Raw genomic sequence first — 13,009 nt, forward strand, 5'->3', positions numbered from 1 at the left:
TTCCCTGGAACAGCAATTACAGATGGCTGTTGTTTTCCAACTTGGGTTGGCAACTCTTACCCCCAAGTCAGCTCCAGCCACTCCCACTGGTCCTCAATAAGCCAATTAAGAGATGATCTTAAAAGTGGGAAGCGGGCCGGGCATGGTGGTGCATGCCTTTAATCCCAGCACTTGGGAGGCAGAGGCAGAGGCAGGCGGATTTCTGAGTTCCAGGCCAGTCTGGTCTACAAAGTGAGTTCCAGGACAGCCAGAGCTATACAGAGAAACCCTGTCTTGAAAAAAAAAAAAAAAAAAAAAGTGGGAAGTGAAAAAGGTTTTTTGTTTTTTGGGTTTTTTGTTTGTTTGTTTGTTTGTTTTCAACGTGATGCATAGCAAAGAGGGACAACGATATCCAGCAAACTCTTCAAGTCTGTCTTCTGGGTACTGAAGTGAGATCAAAGTTTAAACAGAGGGCCAAAGCTATGTGCACTAAGCAGTCCATCAGGGTGTGGTACTGTCCAACAGTGACCAGTGAATGAAAGAAATCCTGAAAAGATGCTGTGTCTGCAGCGACGGATAAGCTCACTTGTGTTTCAGTCCTGTGGAGAGACTGGAATGTTGCGGATCCAGGGGCTAACTGCCTTATCTTGGGCTGGTTCAAGCCCTCTGGAACAACCGTTCTCTGCATCAAAACGGACATCCTGTGATGATAAAAACCTCTAAGAAGCTATTAACTCAGCTGGCCATTAGTTCCCATCAAGCCAACAGCATCGTGGGTCTACAGCAAAGCCTCCCTCATCTCGCTGTGCCTCTCTGCCTGCCTCTCTGAGGTAACTTGCCTTGACTCCTGATTGTCTTTGTCTTTGTTATGTAAAACTATAGAAACTTCATTAAACTGCTTCCATGATGGAACGTGGAATTGAGGGTAACCTAAATCCATGTTCCTGGGCCACGGTCTTTCTCACAATGGCTCCAGAATAAACTATAAACGATCCTCTCTCTCTCTCTCTCTCTCTCTCTCTCTCTCTCTCTCTCTCTCTCTCCCTCCCTCCCTTCCTCCCTCCCTCTGCTAAGGGGAAATTCTCATTTCTTTGGGATCCATTGTTTCAACAGTCTGATAGGAGAGACACAGGTTTCTCTTTAGAATATTTTCATTTCTGCCTGGCCTTTATACTTGGAGCTGCCATGTGTGTACTGAGAACCCAGGTCCTCTGGAAGAGCAGCTTAACTACTGAGCCAACTCTCCAGGACCTGGATGCAAGCTTTGGTTTTTGTTTTGGCTTTGTTTTATTTTTTATTTTATTTTATGGAGAGGGTTTCTCTGTATAGCCCTGGCTATCCTGGAACTCACTTTGTGCCTCTGCCTCCCAAGTGCTGGGATCAAAGGCGTGCACCACCTCCGCCCTGCTGTTTTGTTTTTCGTTTTATTTTGAATTGGTGGTGGTGGTGGTGGTGGTGGTGGTGGTGGTGGTGTGTGTGTGTGTGTGTGTGTATGTGTTTTCCTTTTAACTCTGGATATTATACACTATCTAGACACCAAGTTAAATTTGTAGCACAGGTTGCTTAGTCACTGGAAGCCATAAACCAAGCACCTGATTTGGGGTCATACATAGCCTTTACTCTTCAGGACTTCCTTTTTCAGCATTTCATTCTACCCCCACTTGACCTGACAGAAAACAGAGTCAGGCCATGCCACATGACTTGCTTCTGACCATGGTTCCTTTGTGAAGTGAGTATATATTACAGGTTTCCAAGGCAAAACTGATGTTCACCCAGTTCCCATGGTGGGAATTCAGTGGATCCTGTCAGTGGAGCCAGTCAGCTGCCTGTCTGCCAATCCTTCACAAGCTCCCAGCAGCAGCAGCCTCCTTCTCCTCCTCCCCCTCCTCCTTCTCCTTCCCCTCCTCCTTTTCCTCCCCCCTCCTCCTTTTCCTCCTCCACCTTTTCCTCCTCCACCTCTTCCTCCTCCTCCTCCTCCTCAGTACTCCAGGGACCTTAGGGCTTCAGTTTACAAATCCCACCTTCCTCCTCCCAGAATTCAGGTCAGAGATTCTCCTTTTGTTATGTCTCCCATCTGCCCACAGCTTTACCCAACAAGGTTCCATTCTCTGATGTCCCACGTTTTCCCTGCCTCTGAAGCTGTTCTCCAGCCTCAACCACTTTGCTAAAGCTTCCAAGGTCCAACCAGTAGCTGAAACAGGCTTCCAGCCACATCTTCTGTCAGCGTGGAAGTCTCCTTTGTTCTTTTCTGCCTGTTCAAGCTCTGGGAAGCTGCAGGGCTCACTTCTCTCATTTCCCTCAGAACCTAGCACTCTGCACCCCTGCACACATCTGTAAACTTGCTACAGACTGAAGTGTTTTCATAGGACCACATCTATGATCACTAATAGCTAGCTTCTAGAGGGTCCAGCACTCAGGAGCCCGGGCTAGCACCGCACACCATGAGTCTCAGGAATGGATTCTGCTTTCCAAATTCAATTAAGATCAAGGCTGCTGGTGACACTTAGGCTGGCCTACTTGGAACCAACTCTGCTCACACTACTATCACTTCTGACCTATTACAAACTCCGTCTTCTTTGCAGTGGTGGTTCTCTGACTCAGGCACACGTGTTCCATTCTAGAAATATCACCTGTACAAACTTTGGGCTGGAGATCATTGACAATATTTGTTCAACTTTCTTGTTACAGTGGAAGAAATTAAGACCCAGAGAAGTGATAGTCACACCGTAGATCACATAGCAAGGAGGAAACAACCTGACCTAGATTCAAGGAGCCTCCCAGCACCTGCGTCCCAAAGACTCTACAGACTTCTAATTCTCTTTCTCCCTCGGAGCCTCCTTTGCTCTTTCCACAAAACAATCATCTTCCCTCTCTCACATATCAGTGTTAACTCGGGCCTGTGTACCGGCTCCAAGCCGAGAGAAATTTCTCGGGATACGATCCGCAGTAGGGAAGACTCTCACCGTCAAGAGAGTACGGGAGATTCTAAGGAGGCGGTAGGAACCTCTAGCCCCGCCTCCGAGCGCAGCAAACCCCGCCCCTAAGCGTGCCAAGCCCGGGCACGCCCGACTAGGACAAGGCGGAAGTCCTAAGTCCCGCCCTCCGTAAAGACCGCCCCTACTGACTTGGACAGGCAGAAGCCTAATTCAATGAGAAGAAAGAACCGGTCGCTTTAGTCCTATGGGGTGCGACAACACAGAACTTGGGAGTCTTTCCGGATCTTCGCACGCCCCTGGGTGCTCCAGCGCAGAAGTGTTGTAGCTGAGAGGACCATCTGCGCAGGTAAGACTGTTCCAACGCGTGGCGTGCATCTGGGTGCCGACGGAGGGTGCCGCTGTACCCACGCAGAGGACAGAGAAGGCAAGGCTGAAGACAGGAGGAGTGAACGTGCCATACAAGGCCGGAGTGGGCGTGGGCCAGGACCTGGCAAGTCCTGCGGGGTCCCCGGGATCCCCTTGCAGAGTCCAGCCTGCAGTAGACCTCTGCTTCTGTTGAAATTTGGGCTGTGAAGAAACACGAGGCCAGGAGGGCAGTAGTACTTTTTGGTATACATTTTGGAAGTTTGTGGTTTTGCTTTTTTTTTTTTTTAATGGCTTATTTTATGTATGTGGATATTTGGCTTGCATACACGAGTGTACTGCGAACAAGCCTGGTGTTCAGGGAGGCCAGAAGAGATCAGTGAGATCCCCTCCAGCTGGAATTACACATGGTTGTGAGCCGCCCTGCGGGGTGCTAGGATTTGAACCTGGGTCCTCAGTATTCTTAACCACTGAGGCATCTACACACACACACACACACACACACACCTTTTAAAAGAGCTTTTATTTTTAATTGTGTATGTGGGTGTGTGCACTTACATGTGTCTGTGGAAGATCGAAGAGACCCAAATGTGTCAAACTCCTGGAACTGTAATTTGAGACGTCGTGAGCTCCCACGTAGGTGTATTGAACTCCGGTTCTCCGAAGAACAGCAAGTGCTCTTAACTGTTGAGCCATCTCTCCAGCCCTAGAAGTATCTTTATAAGACACAGAAAGAGAGGTTACGTGGTGGCTTGCCTGAGGTTGTGTGCAGGCTGGTATTTGGAGAAGTTAGGAAGCCCTGATGTGGACCAGCCTCCATCCCCTGCCACACTAAGATGGGTGTTAGTGAGAAATGCAGACTTTCCACACCAGTTCTAGTGACGTTGGGGAGCACTACAGACATTGGGGAGCACCATACTCCTTCCGCCTTGGATGACCAGACACGGTCTTTTGTGTGGAGCAGCAGGGCAGTAAGAAGAAAAACATAAAACAAAACAACTAAGAACTCCGACTCAACTACCCGGAGAAGACAAAAATCCCACTGCCTGGAAATCCAGTTGTCAGTAACAGAGTAACCTCGAGGTGGTGTCCTATGGCTGATGGAGCCTACAAGTGCAGGATGCTCCTGCATCTCCAGTGCGACTTTGTCAGTCAGATATTGTTAGTTCTATAAGCCTCGGTTTCCATGCTGCGTAGTGGGGTTCACTTTATTATGGTTGTATATTTGTGTGTATGTATGATGTATGTGTGCAAGTGTGCATGTGGAAGTCAGGGGGCAACTTTGTGGAGTTGGGTCTCCTGTGGATTTTTATTTCTCTTTTTCTTTTCTTTTCTTTTCTTTTTTTTATTTTTGGAGACAGGGTTTCTCAATATATCCCTAGCTGTCCTGGAACTCACTCTGTAGACCAGGCTGGCCTTGAACTCAGAAATCTGCCTCCCAAGCACTGGGATTAAAGGCGTGTGCCACCACTGCCCGGCTCTCCTGTGGATTTTAGGGATGGAATTTATAAGGATAGAGGTGTGTGTGTGTGTGTGTGTGTGTGTGTTACTTGTGTTTGATTGCTCTCAAAGGCCGGAGGAGTGTTGGCTCACTTAGAACTGAGTTACAGGAGGTTTCGAGACACCTGATAGTGGATGCTGGGAGCTAAGCTCAGGTCTTCTACAAGAGCAGCAATTGCTTTTAGCTGCTGAGCCCTCTGTCCAGCCTCTTATTTTTTACACCTGACAGAACTCTTTTTTTTTTTTTTTCTTTTTCTTTTTCCTTTTTTAGTTTTTCAAGACAGGGTTTCTCTGTGTAGCTCTGACTGTCCTGGAACTCACTTTGTAAACCAGGCTGGCCTCGAACTCAGAAATCCGCCTGCCTCTGCCTCTGCCTCCCAAGTGCTGGGATTAAAGGCGTGCGCCACCACGCCCGGCCTGACAGAACTCTTAATGAGCTCTCTGCGTTCTCTCACTTTCCTCCTGTGTTCACTCATGGTCCATACCTTTGAGGGTGGAAACCTTATTGAAGGGGCCATTTTATCCTGAGTTTTACCAGCTAGTGGTGTTAGCACTCTGCATCTTATTGCATTATCTCTTATCTATCTAGTTATCTATTTGATATTTGTTTGTTGTGTGGAAGTTAGAGGACGACCTGATGTGTCATTTGTCACCTAACTTGTTTGAGACAGGGTCTCCTGTATCCTTTCTTAGTTCATTAGGCTAGCTGGCCTCGGAGCATATGAAGAATTTTCTGCCTCCCAGTTCCCATAGAGTGAAACTGTGTTCTGAAGATTCCAGCCTGTATAAAATGGTCAAGGGCTTTGTCTCCACAGCCCCACTGAATATCATAGCATGCTGCTTTATAGTACATTTGCAAGGTTACTATGTAATTCCATGTTATGATGTAATCCCACGTTACTATGTAATTCTGAGCGTTTTTATAATTAACCCCATGCCCCAGGCCCCACTCCACCCCTATACCGGGGTGAAGTGGTGAAACAGACCCAAGCCTCCAACCAAGAAGTCCCCCAGGGCTTGGAGTCTATCCTTGGGTAGCAACGAGCTCAGCAGTACTGAGCCACCAACCCAAACATGCTGTTGCTCTTATAATGCACCCACCCTAGGGCCATGGATGGGATCTGCTGCTTAGCCAATGTTTGCTGCCACACAGAGGTCCCCAATAAACCAAAGCCTTTGCCAGGACCCTCATCATGGGGAATACTGAGGCCAAGCCTGGAAAGGTTATGGAGGAGGGGGAGGCTGGGTGAGCTTTTGGGTCCTCTAAACGCTCTTGATATCTGGGCAAACTGCCCAGATACAGGGAAAATGCCCAGTCTCCCACCAAATGAAAGAAACAGGTAGGCCTTTGCCCCAGATGTAAAGTGGAGTTTGGGAAACTGCTAACAGACTCGGTGCTGGACTTCCGGACCACCCACAAGGAAAGGTGGAGAGATTGGGAGCCAAAGGAGCTGAACCTTTGAAAGCACTGTAAAAGTGAAATGAGGTGACCTCCCCATGACAGGAGCGGTTCCCCAGATTATAAAGAGCACTGGCTGCCCCCCTGATTGGGCCTGTACCCCAGCTACTCTGGAGTTCCAAGGGAAGTTCAGAGCCAGGCTGGCCTTGACCTCACTTTGTAGCTAATGGTGACCTTTAATTCCTGATCCTTCAGCCTCCTACTGCTAAGTATTCTGATTACAGTCCTGGACCTGCCTGGCTTTGAGTGTGTGTCTGGAACAGGGCAGACACCCACCTGGCAGCCAAGGATCAACAGATGACGAAGACCAGATGTATGGGGAAAAATAATAGTGTTAAACACACCTCCCCATTTTGACTTTTATCTCAACAAGGCTTAGAATCTAGATTCCTAAATTGTACAACTTCCTATTAGCTTGGTATCTCAACGAAATGCTACTGAAGGTAGAATCAACTAAGGGAAACTGGTGAACGGAAATAGAGGTATAAAATACTATATACTCCCAGGCATTGTAATGCCCTACACAGTCACGTGTGATCTTTTTCATAATTTAGGATTATGGATTTCGGGGGCTGGAAAGATGGCTCAGTGGTTAAGAGTTCTGACTCATCTTCCTGAGGTCTTGAGTTCAATTCCCAGGAACCACATGGTGGCTCACAACCATTTGTAATGGGATCTGATGCCCTCTTCTGGTGTGTCTGAAGACAGCTACAGTGTACTTATACACATAAAATAAATAAAATCTTAAAAAAAAAAAAAAGACTATGTATTTTGAGCCAAGTATGACGGTGCACAATCTGTCACCAGAGCACATGGAGGGCTGAGGCAGCAAGAGTCACACATTCAGTGCCGGCTTTGGCTGAGCAGAGACACCTCTTCACCCCACACTGATAACGCTGTCATAAGTAATCAAGCCTCTCCCTAGCACCTGCAGCCGTCCCCAGCCCGACATAGCCTCTTCCCGCAGTCCCTTGTACCTCACTGCCCACAGGCTCCTCACATGTCCCCATGCCCCCAGGCCTCTAGCCTGTCCACTCTTGCTCTCCTTCTAGGATGTGAGTGAGTGGTGTCACGAGGCAGAGGCAGAGGCCACAGCCCCGCCCACTTCCCAGTGCCAAGCCCAGTGTCCGCTCGGGTGTCGTGGAAATATAAATACTAAAGGAAAACATGCAGCAGAAGGAAGCTACTTAGGGTTTAAAGTGAAGTGGGGCTGGAGAGATGGCTTGGCAGTTACAGCATTGGCTGTTGTCCTCCAGAGGACAGAGGTCTGACTCCTAGCATCCTTATGGCAGCTCTTAACTGTCTGTTACTCTAGTGCCAGGGCACCTGCCACCCTCTTCTTGGCCCCCTCAGGTGCCAGGCAGGCATATAAGTGACAGATGCTGTCAGAATGCCCATTTTGGTTTTGAATGTCTCAAAAGTGAAGGGAGCAGCTAGGCGTGATGGTGCACGCCTTTAATCCCAGCACTCGGGAGGCAGAGGCAGGCGGATTTCTGAGTTCGAGGCTAGCCTGGTCTACAGAGTGAGTTCCAGGACAGCTGGGGCTACACAGAGAAACCCTGTGGGGGGGGGGGGAGATTTATAAGTAAGTAAGTAAGTAAATAAATAAATAAATAAATAAATAAATAAATAAATGAAGGGAGCTGGAGGTAAACTCACTAGTAAGACCCAGGGCCCAGAATTCTGCCCCAAGCAGGAATTCTGGATAGTAAAGGAAGGAGGAGGGGTTGTTGCTGGGGGAGGGGAGGGTTGTTTTGTTTAGCTCAGCAGTAATCTGCACCTAGCCAACTGGGTCAGTGGATGCTAAGAATAGAAGAAACAAGCGTGAGTCTCTTGCCTAGCATAGCATGCTTAAGGCCCTGAGGTCAGTCTCCAGCCCTGTATCGAGAAGGAACTCACATCCAGTGAGATAGGAGTGGATAGGCCACGGTTACAAAGAATTGCAGATATAAACCATAGTATGCATCCTGAAAGCGAGCTTGTATTTTAGAAAAACCATACTTCCAGTCCTTAGACATGGGCTGGGTTTTGTTTGGTTTGGTTTTTAAGAGGGGGGGGTGCTTTTTGTTTTTCAGGGTCTTGGGTAGCTCAGGTTGGTCTCAATCTCCCTGTGTGACCCAAAGGATAACCTTGACCTTGTGTTTCTCCTGCCTTTCCCTCCCATGTGCTGGGCATTACAAGAGTACCTACCACCAGGCCATCTTCCCTTTCATTTATTTTTACTCTGTTTACGGGTGCTTTTCCTGCATGTGTGTCCGCTCAGTGTGCGGTCGGTCAGTACTGGGAGAGGTCCTCAGTGTGCATGTGGTAGTCATAGGACAGTGGGGTCCTGGGTTCAAACTCATGTTTGGCAAGGAGCTCCCTTACCTCCCACTCAGCAACTTTTTTAAAATCATGTAAATGTGAGGGTAGGGTCTGCACCTATGAGTGTGGTGCCTTACAGAGCCAGAAGAAACCGTTGGATCCCCTGGAGTTTGAGTTAACAAGTGGGTATGAGCCACCTGATGTGGGGGCTGGGAACTGAGCAAGTCATCTGCAAGAGCAGTGCGTGTTCTCTAAACTGCGGAGCCATCTCTAGGCTCCTTGTTGGGTTCTAGGCAGCCTAGGCTGGCCTTACCATAGTGACCTCACTTCCTGAACCTTCCAAGTGTCCATTTTGGCCATTCAAAGCTAAGTACAGGGATGGGAACTAAATGAGACACCCCCCCACACACACACACCTCCCACTTTGAAAAGTGTGGATCATTAGTTGCTACCTCAGTGAGAACATTTTAGAATGCTGGGGTCATGGGATGTGAAGACGTGGAATGGGTATGTAGATGGTTCTGTTGGAATGTTCCTGCACCTTGGGGTTCCAGGGGGAGCACCTGTAAGTGAAACCACTGGAGTGCTTTCAGAGCAGAGATGAGAGGGAGTCATTAAACATAAACTAGACATCTGTGATGTCCCCAAGGATGAACTGGACACCTGGGGGATGGGGGGAAGTGTCTTGGAAAGACATGGAGACAGATGTTTATTTCTCTGAGACAATAGTAAGAATTCACATGAGTATTTGTGGAAAAGATGTGGAACAAGTTATTCCTGCCGGGTCACATCTCTTCTCTAGGACAGAGGATTGCACTGTCTGTCAGTGGTGGGAGGGGACATTGGGAAAGTGCTAGGAGCAGATGAAGGCTGTGGGTAGCAGCCTTAGCAGAGACCATTGTGAGCATGGTGGAGCTGCCAGGCAAGAGGGAGAGCCCACAGCCAGGATGTCTGGTCTTCTGTGTTTCTCTCTCCTAGGAACGGAAATGGGTAGGAACATCTGGAAGAGTAGGAGAAGACACAGGCGAGGCCGCCACCAGAGCCCTGCCTCAGGGCAGTGTGATTCCAGTCAGAGGTATGTATGGAAGTTTTGAAGGGCCGCTTTTCTCAGCGCTGTTCCGGCCATGTCTGATACAGTGCTCAGACGTGTACTCCTCAGAACGAGCAGGCACTGGGGCCAGCCGACTCGAAAGCGTGACGTGTTGCCTGAGCAGCACTGTTTCAGGAAGCGATCTCACAGTGACAGCTTCTGACCAGAGTGTCGGCCATAGGCTACTGGTAGGATTGTCTTGAGACACCTAGAGACTCGCTTTTCCATTCTGAAAACTTGGGAGAGGCAAAAAAAAAAAAAAAAGGAGATCTTTCTGGGGCTATTATCTAGTATAAGTCCTGGAAAAGGACTTAAATAAATATATATCCAACATATATGTTGTTTATGCAAATATATAGCATCATAATACAAATTTTTATGTGAACTGCAAGTCTTTGTGTGTGTGTGTGTGTGTGTGTGTGTGTGTGTGTGTGTGTAGAGGGGCTCTCTCTCTCTTTCCATAGCTCTGACTTTCCTGGAGCTCACTATGTAGATCAGACTAGCCTCGAATTCGTAGCGTGGCACTACCACCTGGCATACAGAGCCTTAACATATACAAAAGTACACAAGCAATAGGGCAGTGGGTACCCTGTGTCCCCCCCTTCTTAGATGGTATTTACAGTCCCCAGTATACATTTATTATCCTGCTACAATATGCTTTTATCTAACATAATGTATTATGAAGTATAAACATTCTTGTCTCAGAACAAGAGCACCCCCACCCCTCGCCCCATTCTCCACCTGGCCTCACTGAGGGACTCCTAACAGGAGGGAAGGAGGAAGTCTGCACGTGGCCCTCAGGTTCACAAGTTGCTCCCTCTCTTCAACACATATGCCGGTTTCAAATTCTTAGACATGTCTGTCCTGTGTGTGTGTGTGTACACGTGTGTGTGTGTCTGTGTGTGTACATGTATGTGTGTGTACATGCATATGTGTGTACATGTGTGTAGTGTATGTGTGTGTGTACACTTGCGTGTGTGTGTGTGTGTGTGTGTGTGTGNGAGAGAGAGAGAGAGAGAGAGAGAGAAAGTGAAGGGACACCTCACCTTGTAGGACTCGGTTCTTTTCTTTATCGTGTGAGTCCTGGGGATCAACCTCAGGTCGTCGGGCTTGACCACAAACATCTATACCTACTTAGCTGCCTTGCCAGCCCAGCCCTCCCCTTAAAAAAGATAAATTTAGGGGTGGCAAGATGACTCAGTGGGTGCGAAGTCATGCTGCCACTGTGGACGGAAAGAACGGACTCCCCCGCCCAGCGCTGGTATGTTTTGTTCGGAGAGTCCTGGGTATTTTCTGGGCCTCGGGCCTTCCCACAATCCATAATGGGTAGCAAGATGTGATCTGTGCAAGAGTCCAAGCACAGTTTTGGCTAGTGGCTTGGAAACCTGTTGGGCACGGCCACCTTTTAGGCTCCATGTGGAAAGAATGGAGCGGCAGCCCTTGGAGAGAAAGGCCAGCATTTGTCATTTTTAATCTATCTTTCTGCTGGTCACAGACAGGCGGCCTCATTTCAAAAGCTCTGGGCCGAAAAGGGAGAGAAAAGAATTTTCTTACATCTTTGCATAGCGTCGATATTGGTGGGATGCGGGCTCTTCTTTGCCTCCCTCAGCCTAGCTTTGCAGACTTCCTTTTATTGTGTGAGAGGAGAGACATTCTCACCCTGAGTTCCAGTCTAATTGCCACAGAGGCCACTGGTGGCTTTACAAGTCCAGAGCATCAGCCATGGCTCCGCCCTAATATTATTGAGGAAATTACCTCCGCTCGCCAAGGCGTCTCCATCTGTAAGGTTGTCTGGCCAGATAAAATTTAAGTCTTCTGCTGCTGAAGCCAATAAAGATGCACGCGGGCACGCGGACGGAGAACCCAGCTGGTGACATTCTTACTGGCAAAGAGCTCTGATTTTCTTGTCATCCTGGGTCATTCCAAAAGTCCTCAAGGAAAGCAAATGCTTCTTGTGACAGGTGTCCTTGTAGGAAGGGAGGGAGGGAGAGGAGGAGGGAGAGGAGGAAAAAGAGTCTGACCCTTGTTTTGGTGATTTATAGAAGCAGTCAGTGCTCCCGAAATCACAAAGGTCAGGTGAAGGCTACAGATGTGCTGAGTCGGGCCTTCAGTGAGAATGGATGAGAGCCTGCGCAGGGGAGGTGGCTGGGTTTGTGGGTAGACTTGTTTGATATCCTTGTTTAAAAGTTAGGTATGAGGCCATGTACTTTTGCTCCCCATGCTGGGAAGACAAACAGAGCCCTGGGGTTCACCTGCCAGCCTAGTCTGCTTCGTGAGTTCCAGGCCAATGAGAGACACTCAGTATTGTCATTGGGCCCCCTGTGGGCACACACACACTCCTATTGCAGCAACCGTGTGTCAACAGGTTCACCACAGAGGCATCTCAGAGCTCACAAGATTCTGGACACCATGATGCTGAGTCCCCGTCAACCTTGTCCAGCAGAACTGGAGAGTCTTCAGTGCCAGGTAGGCAGTAAACTGGGCGGGGCCCCTGGCCGGCCTGGAGGAAAGATTAAAAAGCCTCCTCCAGCCTCAGACCGGTAGTGACCCTGCCTGGCTGCCATTCCTCAGCCAGGGCTCTGTCTCTCCGCTTGGTGGGGGGATCAAGAACCTATTCTTGACTTGAGGGAATGCTAGAAACAAGTTGATCCACTGACAGAAGGAGCCAGGTGTCAGGAGGGATTCTGGGGCAGATGGTCTTCCCAATACGGACCTCTGTGGCTGACCATGAATGTCACTTAGCCAGCAGAAAAGACACACATAGACTATTATCATTAGGCAGGTCTGTTTTTTTGTTTGTTTGTTTTGTTTTTTTTTTTGTTTTTTTTTTAATTGGGTCAGTTGAATTCTTTTTCCTAAAGAACTTCCAGGTTTTTACTTTGACCCTGAAAAGAACCGATACTTCCGTTTGCTCCCGGGTCACAACAACTGTAACCCCCTCACAAAGGAGGGCATCCAGCACAAGGAGATGGAGAGCAGGAGGCTGCAGCTGCTGCAGCAAGAGGACACGCAGACAAAGGTGGGCTACCCTCGGCTACCCAGTGCCCGCTACTCCAACAGCGCCCACCCATCTGTCGTGCGAGCGGCTGCCAGTCAGGTGCCCTGTGACACTCACGTATGACAGACTGTGCTATCAGAGTTTCCCTGGCATGGAAATGATAGGTCAAAGACCAGGCAAGAGGCCCCATTTTCCCACTTCCCTTTCTGTCTTCTGCTGACATAGACCCTGGTATCTGGTCTCACTCTGCATGCACCAGCCTATTGCCCATGAGCAAGCAAGAGGCGTGGCACAGACTGGGAAGCCCCCAGACTGCCTCCTGCTGGGTTTCTCTTATTGCCAGTGAGGGGAGACTTTCTTTTTTTTCTTTTTTTTTTTTT

At 48.7% G+C, this 13,009-nt stretch overlaps 1 protein-coding gene across 4 annotated transcripts in view; it reads left to right on the top strand.

Annotated features, from left to right (window-relative positions):
- Window positions 1–3,155: 3,155 nt before the first annotated feature.
- Dcaf4 (DDB1 and CUL4 associated factor 4) overlaps window positions 3,156–13,009 on the top strand; it is a 23,337-nt gene continuing 13,483 nt past the window's right edge. For 2 of the 4 annotated variants that reach the window (XM_021202053.2, XM_021202050.2), the window contains exons 1-3: window positions 8,826–9,616; window positions 11,997–12,097; window positions 12,493–12,650. In XM_021202053.2, the coding sequence (XP_021057712.2) occupies window positions 9,405–9,616; window positions 11,997–12,097; window positions 12,493–12,650 (471 nt within the window). In that variant the 5' untranslated portion in view covers window positions 8,826–9,404. Of the gene's footprint in view, window positions 3,262–3,791; window positions 4,440–8,825; window positions 9,617–11,996; window positions 12,098–12,492; window positions 12,651–13,009 lie in introns of those variants that run through there. The other 2 variants (XM_021202051.2, XM_029541139.1) reach the window with 2 other exon arrangements.

This window comes from Mus pahari, chromosome 7 (genome assembly GCF_900095145.1).
Source record: "Mus pahari chromosome 7, PAHARI_EIJ_v1.1, whole genome shotgun sequence".
NCBI classification, from domain to species: domain Eukaryota; kingdom Metazoa; phylum Chordata; class Mammalia; order Rodentia; family Muridae; genus Mus; species Mus pahari.